At 46.4% G+C, this 18,999-nt stretch overlaps 6 protein-coding genes across 10 annotated transcripts; 1 reads left to right on the plus strand and 5 right to left on the minus strand.

Moving 5' to 3' along the window:
* Positions 1–217: 217 nt before the first annotated feature.
* LOC132260373 (protein LSM14 homolog car-1) lies at positions 218–6,853 on the minus strand. 5 transcript variants are annotated; one of them, XM_059758438.1, is made up of 8 exons: positions 6,467–6,853; positions 5,712–5,972; positions 4,566–4,846; positions 4,314–4,463; positions 4,079–4,267; positions 3,292–3,527; positions 2,933–3,135; positions 218–2,848 (listed from the first exon to the last, which is right to left on the minus strand). In XM_059758438.1, the coding sequence occupies exons 1-8, from the start codon at positions 6,585–6,587 to the stop codon at positions 2,841–2,843; spliced, it is 1,449 nt and encodes a 482-aa protein (XP_059614421.1). In that variant the 5' UTR covers positions 6,588–6,853; the 3' UTR covers positions 218–2,840. The 5 variants fall into 5 exon arrangements, with proteins under 5 accessions (XP_059614421.1, XP_059614418.1, XP_059614419.1 ...); XM_059758435.1 differs by having other exon boundaries at positions 5,559–5,972; XM_059758436.1 differs by having other exon boundaries at positions 4,079–4,252; positions 5,550–5,972.
* Positions 6,854–6,959: 106 nt separating this feature from the next.
* On the plus strand, positions 6,960–8,730 carry LOC132260375 (cytochrome c1, heme protein, mitochondrial). Its single transcript, XM_059758441.1, has 6 exons — positions 6,960–7,092; positions 7,168–7,257; positions 7,580–7,627; positions 7,711–7,859; positions 7,926–8,352; positions 8,419–8,730. Exons 2-6 carry the CDS (start codon positions 7,186–7,188, stop codon positions 8,650–8,652), a joined length of 930 nt encoding a protein of 309 aa, XP_059614424.1. The 5' UTR covers positions 6,960–7,092; positions 7,168–7,185; the 3' UTR covers positions 8,653–8,730.
* A 194-nt stretch (positions 8,731–8,924) lies between these two features.
* LOC132260376 (ubiquitin-conjugating enzyme E2 variant 1) lies at positions 8,925–11,674 on the minus strand. Its single transcript, XM_059758442.1, has 4 exons — positions 11,509–11,674; positions 10,950–11,092; positions 10,759–10,884; positions 8,925–10,360 (listed from the first exon to the last, which is right to left on the minus strand). Exons 1-4 carry the CDS (start codon positions 11,531–11,533, stop codon positions 10,220–10,222), a joined length of 435 nt encoding a protein of 144 aa, XP_059614425.1. The 5' UTR covers positions 11,534–11,674; the 3' UTR covers positions 8,925–10,219.
* Positions 11,675–11,940: 266 nt separating this feature from the next.
* LOC132260374 (tektin-2) lies at positions 11,941–13,409 on the minus strand. The gene has a single exon (XM_059758440.1). The coding sequence runs from the start codon at positions 13,345–13,347 to the stop codon at positions 12,049–12,051; it is 1,299 nt and encodes a 432-aa protein (XP_059614423.1). The 5' UTR covers positions 13,348–13,409; the 3' UTR covers positions 11,941–12,048.
* LOC132260372 (protein arginine N-methyltransferase 7) lies at positions 13,379–15,712 on the minus strand. Its single transcript, XM_059758433.1, has 3 exons — positions 13,990–15,712; positions 13,755–13,930; positions 13,379–13,698 (listed from the first exon to the last, which is right to left on the minus strand). The coding sequence occupies exons 1-3, from the start codon at positions 15,655–15,657 to the stop codon at positions 13,446–13,448; spliced, it is 2,097 nt and encodes a 698-aa protein (XP_059614416.1). The 5' UTR covers positions 15,658–15,712; the 3' UTR covers positions 13,379–13,445.
* Positions 15,713–15,820: 108 nt separating this feature from the next.
* LOC132260377 (nose resistant to fluoxetine protein 6-like) lies at positions 15,821–18,941 on the minus strand. The gene is made up of 10 exons (XM_059758443.1): positions 18,819–18,941; positions 18,614–18,756; positions 18,079–18,225; positions 17,421–17,921; positions 17,030–17,368; positions 16,622–16,966; positions 16,374–16,560; positions 16,171–16,313; positions 15,995–16,109; positions 15,821–15,940 (listed from the first exon to the last, which is right to left on the minus strand). Exons 1-10 carry the CDS (start codon positions 18,895–18,897, stop codon positions 15,891–15,893), a joined length of 2,049 nt encoding a protein of 682 aa, XP_059614426.1. The 5' UTR covers positions 18,898–18,941; the 3' UTR covers positions 15,821–15,890.
* Positions 18,942–18,999: the final 58 nt, after the last annotated feature.

Raw genomic sequence — 18,999 nt, forward strand, 5'->3', positions numbered from 1 at the left:
TCCTGAAGGCGTTGTTTTGCAATGCATTTTTCCTTGAAATTTACTGTTCCTGATAAACTAATGAGGCGATAAGCTGCATTCTGGCATAAATTCTACCGCCGATTGCGCGTGAGTAGAATTCTAAATCATCCTTCGCCGGTGCGAACAAGAAATCCCACGTTGGCTCTGCTTCCAGTGTTTGGCGCGCGCTTTGGGGAGGGAAAAGTGAAAAATCTGGTTTAAATTCTTCATGTTCTCTCAGTGTATTTTAAATTAAAATGTTTATTTCTTTCTCTATCTCATTTTTTTCCACCTCATATATTGATCTCTGAGTGCCATAAAATCTTAGACTGCGTCTCTGTTCGGAAGCTTAGCATTCTATTTCATTACAGTTCGCCTTAGTTTTCTGTCTTAAAATTGAGATAGAGAGGCGCTTTTTCTGTGTGTGGAGAGAAATATAAACATTTCATACCTCTTTTTTATGCTTTTTTTCAGTAAATGTACCTATTTTTCTTCTTGCAAAAAGGAAATTCGTTTGTATTTCTCACTCTGCCTTTTTGTAATGTTTTTTTTTTTACTTCTTTTTTTCTTTATCTTGTATAATGTTCATCTTAAAAAGGAAAGACGCGAAAAACTACTTCACATCATCTCTTCTTCTGCCCTTCAAAAAGCCACTCTCTCTCTCTCTAGACGGTTTCCTGCCTTACAAATTAGCCAGTGGAACTTTGTTTTGTCCATCTAAAAATAGACGAAGAAAAAAGGAGCCAAATAAGACAGAAACAATCGAAGGGAGAAGAACTTAAAGAAGCTCATCAATTACGAGATTCGTGCGGCACCCAGTGAAAAAATAAAAAAAAGTGAGAGAATTCTCTTCCTCATGTTCTCTGCATCAAAACTTCTTGTGTCTTTTCTCCCCTTTTTCACTGTCACCAGCGCATTATTTATATATCAATTTCACGGTGAGGATCTTAAATTAATAAAATATTACCTTCTTAAACGCAAGAGAGAAAAATAAAGGAATTGGGAGGAAAAAACAAAGTGTTGCATTACAAGAAAACAGCTAAACTCTGCATTTAAAGAACTCGTGCAAAACATTCACTCTTTATCTCTCTTCTCTCGAATGTTTATCGCCTTTTTGCGTGCGTAAATCATAATTGTTTTTTTTGTTTTTTCTTTACGAAAAAAAATCTACTTTCAATATCTCTCCGCATAATTTAACTGGTTTCTGATGCAATTTTCATCCACTTTGTTGAATCTATCTGCCTCTCATGCTCGCCTTCTTGCTCTTGTTCTTCCTTCCCTTCTTCTTTTTGATCTCAATTATACTGCAAATCTCGCGAGCGCAGATAGATTTTAACACACACACCCTGAACTGTGTGTGTGTGCGAGAGTGTGGTTTTCCCGTTCTCTCTCTGTCTTCACTGACTTCTTTTTTCTGCTTTAAATATTAGCCACAATTACATTAATATTAATATTACTCCTTCGCCATCATTTGCAATTACATACTTATGTGTTCAATTTAATATTAAAGAGTTAACAGTTGATTACACTCTTTTATTTAGCTTTTCTCAAGACTATTCTATTGACAATTTTTCCATCATCGCGCGCTCTTCACTTTACAAGGACTCTTCTTATCTCTTTCCTCAAATCTCTCACTCTCATTATACATTTACTTATAAAATTCGACCTTCCTTAGCCTTTTCTCTTTTTTTTTCTTCTTCCTATGATACAATAAAAAAGAACTGTGGTTTCTACTCATTCACTTTGTGTTTGTGTGTGTGATAAAAGAGGATTCAATAATGGAAAAGAAATGTAGTAAAATACCTCTAAACCCACTTGCATTACAAGACAACTTCACCATAAACTCCAATACTATTTAGCCATTATTTCATGATTTATTCTCATAACTTCACGTGCATTTTTCATTTTTTTCTCCATTTCATCTTTTTGCCTCATCAATTTCTCTATAAATTTTATCCCTAAACGGAAATTAAAGTGTGTTACATTCATGGATTTCCTGGAACTCCTTTTGCCATCCTTACTGGTTCTTTTTTTCTCTTCCACTATTACAAATAATATTCATTGAAAAAATAAATCAAATCTCCTCCCCGATTAACTTAACTATTAAACCTCACTTCTCTTCATCTACTTCTTTATCTCTCTCTGTCTCTCTTTCTTTCTCTAAAACCCTTCATTTGCAATTTTCAACAGTCTTTTTCTTTTTGTATTATCTCAATATAATGTTAATTTGTTAGGTGTTCCACACACTCCTTAGAAAGAAAGTAATTTATGTATCTTCGTTTCTCCCGTCCTCCCTATAATTATCATGCGTTTGTTTTCCATTTGCTTCTCTTAGAAGAGACAGTTTTTCTTTTCCACAAATTACTAAATGTTTTGTTTAAAAGGGTACAAAAAATTACACATCCACTCATCATAGTTGTTAATCTAATTATTGTGTGTGTGATTTTCTAGAGAAATTTCCCCATCATGCTCTCTCTTTCTCTCTCTTCAGTGTTTCTTCTTTTATCTTACTTCACTTCTCCATCAATTCCTTCCTTTCCTCCTCGCCTGATCTCTTCTTCATCTTCTCTTCTCACCCTATTAAATAGTTACGCCAAAAGCTACTTTTTTCACTTCACATCTCCCAAATTGTTGCACAAATATATATAATTCCATTGTATCCTTTTTGTTTCACTTCCCTTTCACTCCCTGAATTCATCATCGTCATCTTCCATCTTTTCTGCGCGTTGTGTTTAAATTCATTTCACGTCTCTTCGCTGTTCATCTTCATCTCACGTGGACAAGGAGGAATTGGTCTGCCGTGTAAAAGTCATCTCTCCTTTTGCCAGCAATTTCATACATTATTGAGCTGCAAAGATAAATTCAACACCAACGGTTATTATTCGCTTCTTTGCCCGCCATTGAGACACAATCAGTGAAAAGAGTTTCTCACCAGCTGATGGCGCGGCCGAAGACGCCGCCTGAGACTGCTGAGAGTTGCCCTGCTTCTGTGGTATGCCGGTCGACTGATTTCCGCCGCTCTGCCGCATGTTGCGATTGCCGCGGTAGTTGTTCGATCGGAAGTTGCCACGATATCCGCCGCCCATGCCCATGTTAGGGCCGCGGTTGTAGAATCCGCCGCCTCGTCCTCGGAATCTGCAACGTCAAGACAAGAGAAAAAACAGCTCATTAGAGCACAATAATTGCCAAAACAAACCGGAATGAAGCCACTTTAGTAACAGTTAAACACGTTTCAACAAGGGTCAATAAATTACACACGAGCATTTGGCAATGACCATGACAATCACTCACCCTCCTCGCCTCGTGGACGAGACGCCGAACGTTTCGCTGTTCAGCTTGCGCTCCTGGCGCCAATCCGTGCGATTCTTCCCCTTGGAGCGATCCGTGGCGGCCTCGCATGAGATGTTGTCGAAGAACGACTTGGTCTTGTCATACCCAACACAGATATCAGCGTCCTCCTCCACTTCCTGCTCGCCAGCTCCCGTCTCATTGCCCGAATCGTCCTTCTTGTCACTCTCGCCATTCACCTGTTGTGAAACAAACAGCATAAGAAGAGGAGAACTTTAGCACGTCGCACAGATTCATAAATACAATTGAGATGCAAGGAAACATAACGAGTATTATACGCAAGATTAGGTTCTTCAGCCTCAGTTTTGTATACAAAATAGCAAGCAATTTGGCCAAAATATAAACTGAAAAATGCAAATATACATGTTTCCTCATCTGTTATTTGCAATTGTTCATGATCAGGGGAATAAGAAAGAACTCAAAGAGATGCAATAAAGTCAAGTCAGTGGAATAGATTAATGAGAATACTTACGATATTATACAAGGAAAAACGATTAGCTATATTAGCAATCTCTTTCAAACTCAAATGCCATTGACGTTGTATTTTCTTATACTTTCTTGCACAAAAATTGTCTCTCTTTATAATGTTTATGAGTAAATTTGGAGAGCAGATAAAGAGATTGTTGTTCTCTCATTATCGTCATTGTGAATTCAAATTTTATATGTAAATTCATCTGTATTGACAAATAAATGTGTGCCAGGAATAAAAACGGAAAAAATCTCTTAATACCTGCTGTTCAGGTTTGGCTTCTTCGCCCACCTTGAGTTTTGCCAATTGCGACCGCAGTTCCTCGAATTTGCTGTTCGCTTGCTCAAAATCATAATCACTATCGAACTTGATGGACTTGCCGCCGCGCGCCTTTGCATTGGGGCCGCCGCCAGTGTTGCCCTGCTGCCGGAAGTTCTGCCAAAAGAACGCCTTTCAATTACAATTAGAATCTCTTGCAGTTCTAGCAAGTGCGCACCTGATTCGGTCCTCCGCGATTCATGCGCCCGCCGCGGCCGCCACGCATCTGTCCGCCGCGCTGAATCCACCCTCGCTGCTGCTGCTGCTGCTGATTGTTTTGGACATTCTGGCCGCCAGGCTGCGATGGAAGCTGACTCGACTGCGGCTTCTGCTTGAAAACAATACACAATGTCAGTAAACACACCAGTAAATCAACCACAAACTGCGACAGTTGAAGCAACTTCACTCCCAGAATTCCACTTCGACGCACCTTGTTTTGATACTGCTTCGCTTTCTCAGCGCCTTGAGGCAAGTTCTCCTGATTGTTCGCCACGGCATTCTTGCCGGAATCGCGGCGCTCTCGTTGATTGTTGCTCCTGTTCGGATTCTGAGACGCATTTCCGCCGCTCTTGTCCGCAACACGCTTGTTGGCATCATTGCGTCCGATCGGCTGATTCACCTGCACGCCCATGTCCATCGTGGGACTCTTGCGCGACAGACTCTGCGGTGTCGTCGATCGCGATCCGCCGCCAATGAACTCCAGCATGGAAGCTGCTTTGCCGGAAGAAAATATTATAGCGAATCACAGCGTCAATTCACACAACATGAACAAAGCGAAAAAGAAGTGTGCATGAATGAGAGAAAAGCAAGAAGCAAGCAGAAGCAGAAAACTGAGTTGTCAAACAATACAAACCATTTCCAACCCCTTCATCCTTCAACTAACAGCAAATTCTACGGGCAGAAAAGCACAGCCACCGAATTGATTGGCATAGAGATAACAGAGTGTCATCAGTAAATAAATAAAACAGTCTAGTCAAAATAATATTGATACGCGGTGAGCAAAAGCCCCGCTTTACGCAATAAACAGCATGCAATGCTTATCATAAAAAAATGTTTTCGCGATTAGAATGCCTATGTAAATTCTACTAAAATAAAATTATTGTGAAATCAGGCAAAAATATTGATTACTCAATTAATTTCACTGCATTTCCAAAGAGTGTTAATTGCTAATAAATCACTCTGTGCGTTTTTAAGCTCAATAAGCGAAGAAATTGAATGAAAATTTCCCCATTGCGCACAATTAAGCCATCACATCTCGAGCCGCACTTGTGAAATCTTCTCTCCCAGAGGCGCGGGAGAAAGTGACAAACGGCCGGCGATCTAGTGAGCGACTCTCGGACGTGCGAGAGCGCAAGCGAGAGAGAGATGCATGCAGGAGAGCGAGATGAGAAGCAGCAGAGCGTGATAGTCAAACCTTGTTCACCTCCTTTGTTGAAATCCGCGGGCTCCGGAATGGCCACATTCAATTCACTCGGTTTCTGCTTCTGCATGCCGCCCGTCGGGAGGCCCGGCATGCTCTGGCCGGGAGCCATGCCCTGGCCGCCGGGCGCCCCCACTGCAGCCCCCATCGGCATACCGTACGGCCCGAACTGGCCCATCTGCGGCGGCCCGCCCATCGGGTGGCCCAGAGCCATGGGGAAGTGCGGCGGCTGGAAGGGCTGCTGCCCCATCTGCGGAAGGTGCATCTGCATGATGGCCGGATCGTTGGGGATCGGCGCGCTGTTGCACACGCGGATGTCCTTGATGTCCGAGCCGCGGAACAGGATGTAGTCGTACACCTGGTTCTGCGCCGCGATCGGGAACTGCGTCTCGCGGTCCTCCGTGCCGAAGGAGCGCACTGTGGAAGAGGTGAAATCTGGCGTCACATTGTGCACAATCAACTATGGATTTATGGCCATCAACAGTTAGGGACAGATAATCCCTCTGCCCAAGCGCGCCCGTAGGCCAGAAAGGGAGGGCGAATCAACGCTTATTGATGGTGACTTGGAAGCCAAATGTCCGGATGCCACACCGAAAGTCCCAATTTCCCGCCCGAAAACCCCCAAACCGCACTCATTCTTGCCGGCAAAACCTCCCGCCAGTCCCTCAGACGCCTCCGCAGGCGGAAAAACACACTTTTCCCCCGGATTTTCCGCACAAAATGCGAAAACCTTCGCCCGAGAGAATCTTAGGTTAGCCAACTGTCAGAGAGAACTCTCTCTGATGCCGCAATCAAACCACGGAAAATTCCTCCAAGCCACCGCAGCGGGGCTCACAATTTCCATCCGGACGACGCCGTGGCGTCCCCAGCGACGCCCGGCTTGCAATTTTGCGGCCCGGGGTTTTCCTTACCATTGGCCAGCGCTATGGTGCATTCGTTGGGATCTACGGTGAATAATCGGCCCTCATATCGGATATCCGCCTTCGAAATGAGGCTTATCTTGGAGCCAAGCTCTGGCATGTTTCCACTCATCCTGCACGTTCACTTTATAACTCTAGATTACTTTGATATTTTACGATTGCAATCACCATCGAGGATGCCACAAAACTCCTGACTCTCGCTTTGTTCACAATACAAATGGCGACTGCAGAATGGCGCTCATCGAACAGCTGACAGAAGTGACGTCACCATTTTCGATGGCGCTCAAGTGAAATTTGAAGCACCATTTTCGCACTTTCCCCCACAATTTGCCGGTGAAAATGCTAGAATATCCTCAAAATATATTCCGCCTTGCTATTTGCATAAAATCCGCTGGGAAAAGCACCCTATTTGTTGAGAAAAACGCGTGAGAAGAAATTCAGAAACTTCTTCGAAAATTGTCGTAATCTTTCGATAACACTTGACCGACAAATGTCTGACTCTTTCGGTGTGTGAAAATTTGATGGAGTTTTTGGGAGTTTTCCCACAGGAAAAACCTGCAATCGTATAAAAAGTGTGAATACTCGTCTCCACCGGAAGACAGTCACCTGGACGAGAGGTACTAAAGTGAAATTCACTGACCTTGGCCTAGTGCTTGAGTGCATGTGTCAATTTTTCATCCCTTACATCACAGCTCGGTCTTCGTGCGACAATGGCGGCTACCATAGGAAGAATTTGCGGAGTGCAATTGCTGAAATCTAGCAACAGGGCTGTCTTGCAGCAGGTATTTCTCATTGTTTATGACTCTGCTGTGCATTGGGAGTGTGATTGAGTGGTGAGAATCCGGGAATCTTAAGCAAAACAAGGAGAGATTGAAGATGGAAAAGTGATGAACAAATCACTGCAAAACACGATTTATTGTGTTAAATTCCTTGATTTTCTGCCTCATTACTTTCTTTGATGCGTTGTTTGTGCAAATTGGCTGGAAAGTGAGTCGTGAATCCATGATGAGATCGTCAGAATGAGAGTGTTCTGCTGAGACTGCTCATATTATGTAATCACATTGAGAACGGTGTAAAAAGGTCAATTTTCCGCTCTTTTTGCAGATCAACAACTTCTCCACCACCAGGACATGGAGCAAGACGCAGAAGAGAGTGAGTATTGTGCGGGATTCGTAGCAAAGTGATGGGATTCGTAGTTTTCCCGGTGGCTGACATGACATAACCTCACTTTGCAGTTTCTGGCCACCATGGGAATGCTTGCCGGAGGCGCCGGAGCGCTGGTTTACGCTCTTGAGCAGTCTGTGGAGGCATCCGGCACGGAGGTGCATGCGCCCCAGCTGCCGTGGAGCCACAGTGGTTTGATCTCCTCTCTGGATCACGCCAGGTAAGTGATGAGAAGCTAATGCCCTCAGCATCACCTTGACCAGAATCGTGTCTTACATCCTTGCAGCATCCGTCGCGGCTACGAGGTGTACAAGCAGGTGTGCGCCGCTTGTCACTCTATGCGCTACATCGCTTATCGCAATCTTGTGGGGGTTTCTCACACGGAGGCCGAAGCGAAGGCTGAAGCTGAGGAGATTCAGGTGCGTGATGGGCCGAACGAGGCCGGCGATTACTTCATGCGACCGGGAAAGTTGAGCGACTACTTCCCCAATCCGTATGCAAACGAGGAAGCCGCGCGCGCGGCCAACAACGGCGCCTTCCCGCCGGACTTGAGCTACATCACGCTGGCTCGCAAGGGTGGCGAGGATTACATCTTCGCCCTGCTCACGGGCTACGTGGATGCGCCAGCGGGCATAGTGCTGCGCGAGGGACAGCACTACAATCCGTACTTCCCCGGAGGAGCCATTTCCATGGCTCAGGCACTCTACAATGAAGTGAGTCTTTCCTCCTGAATCACTCTTGCAACTGACTAATCGCCTGTCCTCGATGTCTTCTCGCAGGTATTGGAGTACGAGGACGGAACGCCAGCGTCGGCCAGTCAATTAGCTAAGGACGTGTCGACGTTCCTCAAGTGGTGTTCGGAGCCGCACTGGGACGAGCGCAAGCAGATGTTCATCAAGGCGGTGGGCATGTTCACGCTACTCGGCGTCCTAGCGTACTACATCAAGAGGCACAAATGGAGCGTCCTCAAGTCGCGGAAGATCGTGTTCAATCCCAAGAAGAGCGACAAGTAAATAGCCCAGATTGTAAGAGCGCCAGAAGAGAGAATTGAATGCTATTCAGCCACTCAATTAGAGAAATTATCAAACCAATCTGATGTGTTTTGTTCATATAAAAATGTCTTTTGAAACCACGACGACGGCGACTTCTCCGGGAGACTTTGAGGCATCGCGCGAGGGAAATTGGGGTTTTCCTACCACGATTCCCACAGCAATTGTATTGAAAGTGTAGCATTGCGAATTGTCTGTTGAAGGATAATTAATAAATTATTTGGAAAAAGCGATGGTCAAATTTAAAATTAATTTATTTCATATGCATTATATCAAGATAAAAGCTGATTTTATTACATTTTAAGGTGTTTTATCATCATTTTTTTCACTTAGCTTACAATTTTTCCTCCGCTAACTCGAATTTCTCTTCATCTTCTCTCCTAAATCATTATATTGTTCTTCAAGAGGGTCTTCTTCGGGTCATTCAAGTGTGTGTAAAGTCCATTCACTTCACGAATCTCTTCTTCTCCATCAATTAAATTACATTTAAATTGAAGCTAAATGTTCTCATTGGATTCCTATCTTCACTAAATGATAAAAATTTTTCGTCTTTCCAGTTGAATTTCTCGCTATTTTCTTTTTTTCAGTGTTATCAAATGAATTGGAAATCCAAAGGAAATTTGTCCTAAGAACAAGGCAAAAATTCGCAAAAAAAACCATCTCGCATTCACGCCCAGTTTCAAGAGATGGTCAAGAAACTAATAGGAAAATATGAGCCAATATCCGTTTTTCTTTCTACCTCCTCACTTTCATCATGCTTTCACTTTTTTTTATATAATAAATCTTTTTTTTTTGTTTAGAGAATATTATAGAGCGATTAAATATTGTTTATTGATTTGTTTATCGGTTCTCTCTCTTAAATCCATCAATTGTCTCTCTTATAGTTTACTCTTCAGCTTCAGAGATTGAATAATAATTCTGAAAAAATCCTCATTTCACACGTAAAATGAGGAATTTTTCACCTGTCTCTAGTTTCTTTTTTCACCGTGAATTACACTCTAATTAAATCTTTTATACATACACATTTCTCGCTGTTGTATTTATAAAAAATAATAACTTAACACTTTGTTTTCTCTCTTATTCTCTCTACAATTTCTCTCATGTTTCTTCGCTTTTCATTTGCTTGACTCAGTTTTTCAGAAGGAAGTTTTTTGTGTGTGAGTGTTTATCGAAGTTAAGAAATAAAAAGGCCATTTTCAGTAAACCAAATTTCCACCCAAAAATTATCCTTTCATCAAATAGTCATGCGCTTTTCACTTTTCACTGTGATCCTGCCCGGTAGAAACCAATTAAACAACACAAGAGATAAAATGTAAATTAAAATTGTGGGGATATTTCTAATTAGTTTTTTCAGCCGTGGTGATTTTTTTCTCTTCTTTCCATCATTTTTTACGTCTTCCGCCCCGCATTTTCGCGCTATCTCCCGCGGTTTTCTTCTCCCCCTTTCTCTCTTAGCTCCTCAACAGGGAAAAGAGGGTGAGAATGCACGAAAATGCTGCTCTTCTGCAGCCCTTCACACTTTTGGGGAGCACTAAAAACAGCTGCCCTCTGGCGGTTGCGCCAACTTTAAATTCTCCTTCATTGTCATAATTCTACGGATTTCCTGTAGCATGGTTTTGATCGTGTATTCTCGATTCCATCTGGCCAGCATTGGAACTAGTCTATGATCAACCTGGAAGACAGAGAATAGAGCAATTAGCATCAGTTCGTGCGGCAAATCAAGGGAATCCAAAGGTCGAACTTATTGAATTAGGTAGTTTTTTCCCAAATTGAACTCTAAATGAAAAGCTTCTCACACAAAAAAAAACTAAACACACTGAGAAATCAGTGATTTGTGCCTCCGAAAGGAAAAAAAACCATCAGATTCCGCGCAAGATTTGCTCAAGATATCACAAAAGAGACATTCGTGCTCTCAATGACGCGCCCTTTGGACTTTGTGCATTCATGCTTTGCATCCTCTGCGTGCCTCAACATGTTCACCGCCTTTCTGAGACCGCCGCTCTTCCGGACACTCTGGCGCACGCCTTAACGTCCTGCGCAGCCCCTTGATGAAGAAAGTGAAGGACTTACCACTCCTGTACTTTGATTGATACAGTTGATATTAATTTTAGAAAGGAATTTAAGCACTGGCGGGTCGTCTGGGTATCCTTCGCCGCATTCAATTTTTAATGAGTATATCCTATTCTCGTATGGTGTCTGCAAAGAGAGGAATTGCGGTCAGAGATTGAGGCTCCACGAGGCTCTTGCTGTGTCACACTCACTCTGGGCGGTCCGATGATCATGCCCGTCCAGTGCGTCAGAGTCATGTCGTCGTCGTTTTCTAAGCCCCAGGAGATCGTTCCGTCGCCGACGCCTTTCTGGCCTTGCTCCAACTCCTCCAGAAGCCGGAAGTTCCGCGGCACCACTGCAAGAGACGACCTGAGATTACCCGACGCAGCCACTCGATTCTAACCTCACATTCCATGCCATACATTTCATGCATTTTCTCCACACTTTCCCAAGCCCTTTCACCCCAGCAAATCCCCCCGATCCGTGCATCCACCCTCACAGAGGACTTCTGAACAGACGAGAAAGTGCCAATAGTGGGAAATGGCGCGGGAAAGTGCGGAAAAAGAGCCCCTCTCAGGACCGAATCTGTCACATTATGGAGTCCGGGGGTGGGGTGTTCCATGGAAATACGCCAGTCACGATTTTTTGACCACAAACCGCCATCAGGCGCCACCCGACGCCACCAGCACCCTCCAGGAGCCTCCGGGAGTGCGCATCTCACCACTGGGGTGCCCGGATGTGGGGAAAAGGCGTGAAAATATATCGACTTACCAACACCGGTTGTGGGATTCGCCATTGTGAAAATCTCTGACGACTGATGGCCTTTTTTGCAAATCCTCTCACCCTCGCGTACGGCTTGCTGCGCACTCAAACACCTGGCCAATGGCTCCGGCTAGCGTGTCACGCTCAACTGATGCTGCAATGGGTCTTCCTGTTGCCACAAATCTCATCAAAAGTCGCCCCTTTTGCTTTTCACGGCACTCGGACTGCGCTTATTCGGGTCCATACATTCGGACGTGAATGACAGCCAAGGTGACAGCCCGAGGACGACAATCGAGAAAAGAGGGGTCTTTTTCACCCGATTTTCCGCAACTTTTCGCCACCGGAAAATTTTCAGAGGGACGCTAGAATCCTCTTCTTGCCTTCTACAACGCCAGATGAGCAGGTTCTGTGGGAAATCACAGAGAAAAGGGTGATTTTTGGGCCAATAAGAAATCATGTATGTCGAAATCGGCGGAAATTGAGCTTTTATCGACACTACATATATCGAAAAATCTACTTGACGAAGGAGCTTTCAAATAGTAACGGGCATTATATGTAGCTGGACTTGGGAATTTCGTGCTCCAGACCAGTCAGTCGAATGTTCCTCCCGGTTTGTGATCTGCACTCTTTGCCCTGCCAACTCTTCAGCCTCTCCCGCTGATCCAGCGTCCTCACTTCCACCATCAGCGAGTGCTCTTTGTTCTCAAGATCCCTGGTCAGACGACAGTGCTGATCCTCCAAAACGCTGTAGTTCCCTTTGACCACATTCAGCTGGTTCGTGAGCGTGTTTAGTGTATCTCTGAGCTGCGAGATTTCACCGCAGAGACCCTGAAAAGGCTCATCTCGACACAGTTCAAAGCCCGATCGTGCAAAGCGACTCTCCTGGCGACTTTCAGCCAATTTCAGCACTTCCTTCTTGTCTTCAATCGCCTTCTCAAGCGCCTCGATCTCCACCAGACAGAGATTCATCTCCTCCTCCGTCTTCCCAATCTGCCACTTGAGTTCATTCCTCGCGCGCTGTGTCTCGAAGATCCTTCGGCGAATGGTGTGATCCACGAGATCTTGCTGCGCGTGCAGCTCATTTCGGGTTTTCTCGCGTGTCACGAACAGAGACTCCCGCAGAGCGTAGGTGTCCTTCAGCTCATTCTCAGCCAGACTCTTCACGTTCTTCGTGTTTGTGAGCCAGCCTTCGTGCGTGCAGGACTCTTTCGGGATTCTCTGCGGATTGCTTTTGAACGTGGTATTGGCTGAGAACTTGTTGAGATGCATCTGCTCGATGTCGATGCCTTCGGCCTCCTTCTTGTTGCAAATCTCAAGATTCAGCTGGAAGCGAACGTCCTCAAGAGCGTTCAGCTTCTCCCAGGCCGACTGGCACTGATCCCTCAGCATTATTTGGTTCTTCTCCACCAGCGATAGCTCCAGCTTCAGCAGCTTTTCCGCCTCGTCATACGTCATCTCGATCTCCCACCGAGAATCCCTCGTGGCCAGGCATTCTGACACCACGGTCAGCGGAGTGGCCAGAGCTTCCAATTCCCTCTCCGTTTGCGCCTTCTCCGCCCTCAGGATGTCAATCTCGCGCTCCACACGACTCAGGCACTCCTCCAGGCTCTCTCGCCACTGGTTCACTTCCTCCACGCGACTCTCCAGGCGCCTCGTGTTGTGATAGCAATCCCACTTTGACTGGATGTCCGTCTCGTTCCGCAGATTCCTGGCCGCGTGGCGCACCTCGAAGGCGTCATTGCGCCTGGCCGTGGCCACGGATCTCGCCTCATTGAGCCTTGCTTGCCAGTCGCTGAGCCCAACGTGCTTCACGGGCTTTTCGGAAACCACCACACTCTTCGAAGCCATCCTCTTCCCAAGGAATTCTCTGAATTCTCCCAATCGATCAAACCCAGAAACCTTTTCTCCACACCCTTGTTTAATCAATAATCCCTCTCCTCAGGGACTCACGCGGTGAGCTTACAATCAACAGGTCCTGTCGTCGCGTTGAAAGTCACCTCCAACGTGCATTCCTGGTCTTCGCTCGCCACCAGAGGCTCAACGACGAAGAAGACGCCCTGTTTCACGAATGGGTCCCATTTTATGAACTCTCCCGGCTTGATTGGCTCCCTGGGACCCATTCCCACTTGACTCTTCTCACTTCCAGAGCGATCCAGATGCCACACGACCCAGAAAGCCACTCCGTTGCACTGACCAGGACTGCAAGAGAGTGAAATCCTGCAAACACCTTCCATTGAAGATTAGGTAAAACTCACCTCTTGAAGACAGATTTCACTGAAGACGTTTTGGAAGCTTCTGGGAAGTGCTCAATGTCTATTGAGAAGATCTTCAGGGGATCCGCAAGCGCCAGACAAGGATATTCCCAGAGTGGATGAGCCTCAAACTTCGAGTCTGCCAAGGCGGAAGCCTTCTCCAGCATCTGATCGAAGTCCTGGGGAGGAAACATAAAAAAATCAGGGCGCTTTCTTATGAATCACTTGTCATTCTCACCTCAATGGTGAATCCCTCGACATTCCGCAGCGGCTTCCTGATCTTGTGCAGGTCCAAAAACTCCACAGGCACTGCCATGATGTCACACTTCATAGGCGACACTGAGACATTGCCCAGAAGTTGCGGCAGCCTCGAGTGCAGGAACTTGAAGAAGAACAGATTGTCCCACGGCAAAATGGAAGTATTGAAGTGCGGCTCCGCCACCACGTGCGTCACTTCCTGCAGCCGCTTCTCGATGTCCTCCACGTTGTTCACGACTGTCACGTTCTGCAGCTCATTGGCCTTCACGTAGAGCCTCGTGATCTTCTCTGAGAAGTAGTTGAAGTTCAAGTAAAAGATTGTCCGAGCGATCTTGGCTGTCGCCAAACCCAGGAGACTTCCGTCGCCAATTGTGAGAACTGTGGCGTTGGACGGAAGGCTCTCCAGCATGCGGAGGAATTTCTTGTTCCTCTGGTGATCGTTTAACTGGCCGATTCGGCTTCTGGAACACGCCACGTGCAGGCCGCACGTGCAAAAGGGTGGCGCCAGCGTTCGTTCCTCCGGAATGCTCGTGGAGATGTCGAACCACAGCGACAGGGCGTCGTGGTAAGAAATGAGGCTAAATGACTGATCCTTCTGCAGAGTGATGTTCTCTGGGAAATAGTAAATCGCCTGCATCCAGTGATCACGCCAGGGAATCACATTCGGTAGGGGTTTTCTCGGGGAAGCCTCGGATTTGAGGCGCTCAAAGTCCGGATGTGCCCAGAAAGGGGCACAGCTCAGAAGAATAGCACCCTCTTCGTCCATCCGGAGATCCCACCACATGAACACTGCCTGAGCTGTGCCTGCTCGCTGGGATTTCACTTCAACAACGCTCCTCCGGTCATTCTCCAGCTCACTCTTCCCGCTCAAGTCAAACGTAAAGACTGCCTGAGGCTCTGTCAGAGTCCGGAATGCATCACTGGGCAGTTGATTGAGTTGGATCTCGTGCAGAGATGTGGATCCTGGACATTTCACCATCTGTTCGGGTGTCTTCAGGAGGATTTCTCCGTCCAGATTCGCCAGCACTTTAGGCTTGTTGAAGGCCGCCACGAAGGGACTTTCAGCCACCTGAGCGTATATCGTGGCGAAGCTGGGAATGACGATGGCATCCGCTTCCAGGAGATTCTTGTGGGCATGCCGAAAGATGTCGATCGCGCCCTCGCCAATCAATTCCGTGTCAAAGACTTCAGTTACCAAAATATTCGCCTTCGCTGCCATATCACGTCCAATCTGGATCTCCGTTGAGCGCAGCTTGATCAGCTTTATTCTGTCGCTCATGCCATTTCGCTCGATGATCTTCTCGGCGCAGTCCGCCATGGGCTTGAAGGCTTCGCACGCTACCACAGAGTGTGCTCCTGAAGCCACAGCCATCATCGACAGCAGTCCCGTGCCCGTGCCAATGTCCAGCACGTTCGCCTGCATCCCACGAGCGCGCACCTTGGCGATGGCCCCACGGAGGGCTCGGTAGTACTTCACATTGCGCTCGGTGTCGTGCAGCATGTCGCCATAGTCGGATCTGGCGACTTCCTGGTAGAAATCATAGTCAGAACTGCAAACTTGCCACTCCATCTGCCCCGAGATGGGATTGAACACTTGCGTGAAGGTACTCATCACTCTGGCCAGTGCTTTACTGCACACTTTCAGCATGAAATCCGCACCAAAACAAACCACTTCATGGCCGGTGTGTGAGGTTATGTCACGCCGCATGCGATCGAGAATCGCAGCAGATGGCGCTGCTCCACCGCTCCAATTTGAATGTCCTAGGAATAACGTAAAGTTCCCTAGATTGGACAAACGACGTTCTTTGTGCTTCGATGGAATTTTTATTACATTTTATTAACAAATTTGAGATTCGCAAAATGCTTACGCATATCGATGTCTCATGTGTTGTGCACTAACTCAATTGTGTTGTCCTTGAAAGCGGGATCTACTTGAGAATGAAGGAACAATTAGGTGATTTTAGGTCGGTTTTGGCTATTTTTACCTTTATTCCTGGTCAACATTTGCTTCTGGATGGCTGATATGGGAAGCTCAAGCACTATGCATAACAAGGCACCGCAGAGATACGACAGAATCAAAGTTGATGAGACATAAACCACCTGAAGAAGAACATCCAAATTTTAGATTTTGTTCTGAAGCTCTTTTGTGTGCTTTACTCACAATTGTTGAGTCACTGAGAAAGACAGGCTGTCGAACATTGCCCATGGTGGCACGAAGGATGAACGGATGGCAGAGATAGACACAGAAAGTGATTCTTCCGAGAGGACGAAAGATTGGGTTGCAGAGGAAGTCGCGTGCGATCCCTGAAATTTATAGGCAATTAAAGTCACTTTGGCTCGTGAACATGATCAGATTCTACTTACAGCCAACTCCAAAGGCGCTGCCGATGATCAGGACTCCTCCGAGAACGCCCCAGAGATTCTTCATCACCGCCGCGTAGATGGCGATCCAGAAGGCGGGCTTCTCCATCGTGCAGGCGTAGAACCAGTACGCAGACAGCAACAGAAGCGCCCCAGTCGGGATGATCGCATACCAAGCCCAGATGAAAGCCTTCGGAACGAAAGAAAGACTCATCAAGAACGGTATAGCAGACAAACTGAGACGATCTTACTCTGTTCTGCCTGAGATTCAGGTCCTTCTTCTTTAGCTTATTGTACAGCAATCCCGCCACCATACCCGCCAAGTAAGTGCCACTGTTTGTGTGCGTCGGGATGTAGATCTTCTTGTACACGTCGTCGAACCACATTCCGTACTTCTGGGACTCCGGACGGATGATCACGACGCCCTCGAACTTGTTCCTGTACGTCACGATGCCGGGAATCACATAGGAGATGAACACGGATGCACTGAGCAGGAGCTTCGTGGACTTTGGGAAGCGCCACATGATCATGTGCAGCGTCAGCCCGATGATGAACATCTGGAAATCCGTTGCCAGATACCAGCCGTGCTGCATGCACTGAAATCCAGGGAAAACCTTCATAATCACTCTGCGCATCGCGAGAAGAGCGCGAAAACTCACGGGTTCCTCCACGTGTACGTAGTTGTTGACGTAGAGCAGATTGGTCCACCAGTGCATGCGGCAGAAGGACCTTTCCGTTTCCGCCACGTGATTCCATAGAGGTCCGGACTGCATGTCGACCAGCAGAGTGGCGTGAAAGAGGATCATGAAGATGTAGACGGGCGTGAGACGAACGTAGCGGTAGAAGATTGCCTTGAAGAAGTAGGACATGTGGAAGTCCTTCTGGTCCTCCTTGTAGCGCATGAACTGCACAGACAGCAGAAAGCCACTGATGGCGAAGTACGTCTGAATGACCGTATGACCGTTGATGAGGATCATCGTGATGAATCTGTAGTAATTCTAGAGGCGAGAATACAATAAATCCTGCAACTTTAACCATATTTATACTCACCATTTCGATATACTGCGGATTGAAGACGGGAAAGACGTTGAGGAACAGAATGGTGTGTCCGATGATCACGCAGAACATCGTGAGGAATCTCATGGCGTGGATGCAGCGCAAGTCCTTGTCTGCATTCGTCTTCGGGCCCGACATCAGGCGATACCAGTTGCGCAGCAGCGAGAAGGTCACGCGACCGTTCACGGGTCCTTGCAGAGGCAATCTGTAGTGCTCCGCCGTCTGCTCCTCCACAGGACGCGTCTTCTTGAGGCGCCTGTCGAGGAATGTGGACGCCAGGACGGTGGTGATGAGCGAGACAAAGACGAAGAGGAAGCAAATGTCCAGGAAATCGTAATCCAGAATCTCGTTGTTCATCACGCAGTACTCAACTTGCGAGAACGCCACGAGATCATAGCCAGTCATCAGCTCGTGGTTGATGCACTGGTTGATGAGCTGATCGTACAGCTTCCTGAAGTGACCCGCCCTGCGGAAGATCCCCGGATTCAGCCTGACCTGCGAGAGAAGTTCGTGTGTGAAAGCGTCGCCTTGACCGCAATCGCGAGCGCGCATTAAATTTTCACAGGGGCGTCAAATGGGGGCAAAGTGTGTGCCAAGGCCAGGCTTTTCCTGTGCATGAGAGGATCAATTATTTACGGAGACACACTTTTACCTCGTTGTCAGTGGGGAATTCCTCCTGAAAGTAGGTCAGTTGCTCCTCAGGATCTATGCGATCTATCAAATCCTGGCACCAATGCATGCAAACGCCGCGCTGAAGATGATCATGTCGGAAATGCTTCTTCCTATTCGATGAGAATCTCTGCGAATGCGGAAAAATGTTAATCATTTAATTTCTCAAAAGAATGCAAGTCTAATCTTGGCTTTTCGTTTTTCAACTCAGCTTCTTTCATATATTAAGAAAATGAGATTTTCATCAATAAATCACTTCTTGTATCGATTTTTTCTTCATTTTTGGCTTTATCACTGAACTTTCCAGGCTATATTTTTGTACATATTTGCTTCTCATTCAATTTTTTAACACTCAACATTCAGAACCATTAAAAAAATCCTTGCCAATATTGTTGATGTATTGCAAGAGAAAATCCTTTTTCAAACTGTTACAATTTAATTATGGAGAACTAACGCAGACTTGACATATTTTTGCTGAGATTTACATCTATTTCTTACGTATTTCTTACTGTGTTTACCTCAATAAATTCCCAGAGCGCCGAAGAAGCGTTGGGCTTGATAATGGTGGATGCGATGCAGTACGTCGAGACGTTGTACTCGTCCAGGCAGCGATCGTAATCGTCCATGAGGTACAGCTTGGGCATCTTGTAGTACTCACTCACTGCAAAGCACACAAAACTCTTAAGATTGCCTTCTTCCCATTCGTCCTGGCGGGAAACTCACTGTTGAATTGTGCGTCGACGGAGACGTTGAACAGGCACGCCACCAGAGAGGCCATCATGGGCAGGAATTGGGGGCGCATTCCCACCAACGGACGCTGCAACTTCACTCCACAATTTCCCAATCTCGACTACAGTGCGTCCGCGTGCAGAAAGTGAGCGCGCGAGTGGAAATGAGTTGGGCG

The sequence above is a fragment of the Phlebotomus argentipes genome, unplaced genomic scaffold (assembly GCF_947086385.1).
Source record: "Phlebotomus argentipes unplaced genomic scaffold, Phlebotomus argentipes genome assembly scaffold_18, whole genome shotgun sequence".
NCBI classification, from domain to species: Eukaryota; Metazoa; Arthropoda; class Insecta; order Diptera; family Psychodidae; genus Phlebotomus; species Phlebotomus argentipes.

Bases quoted from the DNA above. Each gene is read 5' to 3' on its own strand.
- LOC132260373 (XM_059758434.1), bottom strand. From the start codon at position 6,587: ATGAGTGGAAACATGCCAGAGCTTGGCTCCAAGATAAGCCTCATTTCG. The intron at 4,464-4,565 runs GTGCGTCGAAGT...GTTTTCAAGCAG, and splicing joins CGAAGCAGTATCAAAACAAG to AAGCCGCAGTCGAGTCAGCT. The intron at 3,136-3,291 runs GTGAGTGATTGT...TTGACGTTGCAG, and splicing joins TCGTCCACGAGGCGAGGAGG to ATTCCGAGGACGAGGCGGCG.
- LOC132260375 (XM_059758441.1), top strand. From the start codon at position 7,186: ATGGCGGCTACCATAGGAAGAATTTGCGGAGTGCAATTGCTGAAATCT. The intron at 7,628-7,710 runs GTGAGTATTGTG...CTCACTTTGCAG, and splicing joins GGAGCAAGACGCAGAAGAGA to TTTCTGGCCACCATGGGAAT. The intron at 7,860-7,925 runs GTAAGTGATGAG...ACATCCTTGCAG, and splicing joins TCCTCTCTGGATCACGCCAG to CATCCGTCGCGGCTACGAGG.
- LOC132260376 (XM_059758442.1), bottom strand. From the start codon at position 11,533: ATGGCGAATCCCACAACCGGTGTTG. The intron at 11,093-11,508 runs GTAAGTCGATAT...CGTCTCTTGCAG, and splicing joins GAATCCCACAACCGGTGTTG to TGGTGCCGCGGAACTTCCGG. The intron at 10,885-10,949 runs GTGAGTGTGACA...CTCTCTTTGCAG, and splicing joins TGATCATCGGACCGCCCAGA to ACACCATACGAGAATAGGAT.
- LOC132260374 (XM_059758440.1), bottom strand. From the start codon at position 13,347: ATGGCTTCGAAGAGTGTGGTGGTTTCCGAAAAGCCCGTGAAGCACGTT.
- LOC132260372 (XM_059758433.1), bottom strand. From the start codon at position 15,657: ATGCTGAAAGTGTGCAGTAAAGCACTGGCCAGAGTGATGAGTACCTTC. The intron at 13,931-13,989 runs GTGAGAATGACA...TTTCCTCCCCAG, and splicing joins TCGAGGGATTCACCATTGAG to GACTTCGATCAGATGCTGGA. The intron at 13,699-13,754 runs GTGAGTTTTACC...ACTCTCTTGCAG, and splicing joins GTGAAATCTGTCTTCAAGAG to TCCTGGTCAGTGCAACGGAG.
- LOC132260377 (XM_059758443.1), bottom strand. From the start codon at position 18,897: ATGCGCCCCCAATTCCTGCCCATGATGGCCTCTCTGGTGGCGTGCCTG. The intron at 18,757-18,818 runs GTGAGTTTCCCG...TGTGCTTTGCAG, and splicing joins CGTCGACGCACAATTCAACA to TGAGTGAGTACTACAAGATG. The intron at 16,314-16,373 runs GTAAGTAGAATC...TATAAATTTCAG, and splicing joins CAGCGCCTTTGGAGTTGGCT to GGATCGCACGCGACTTCCTC.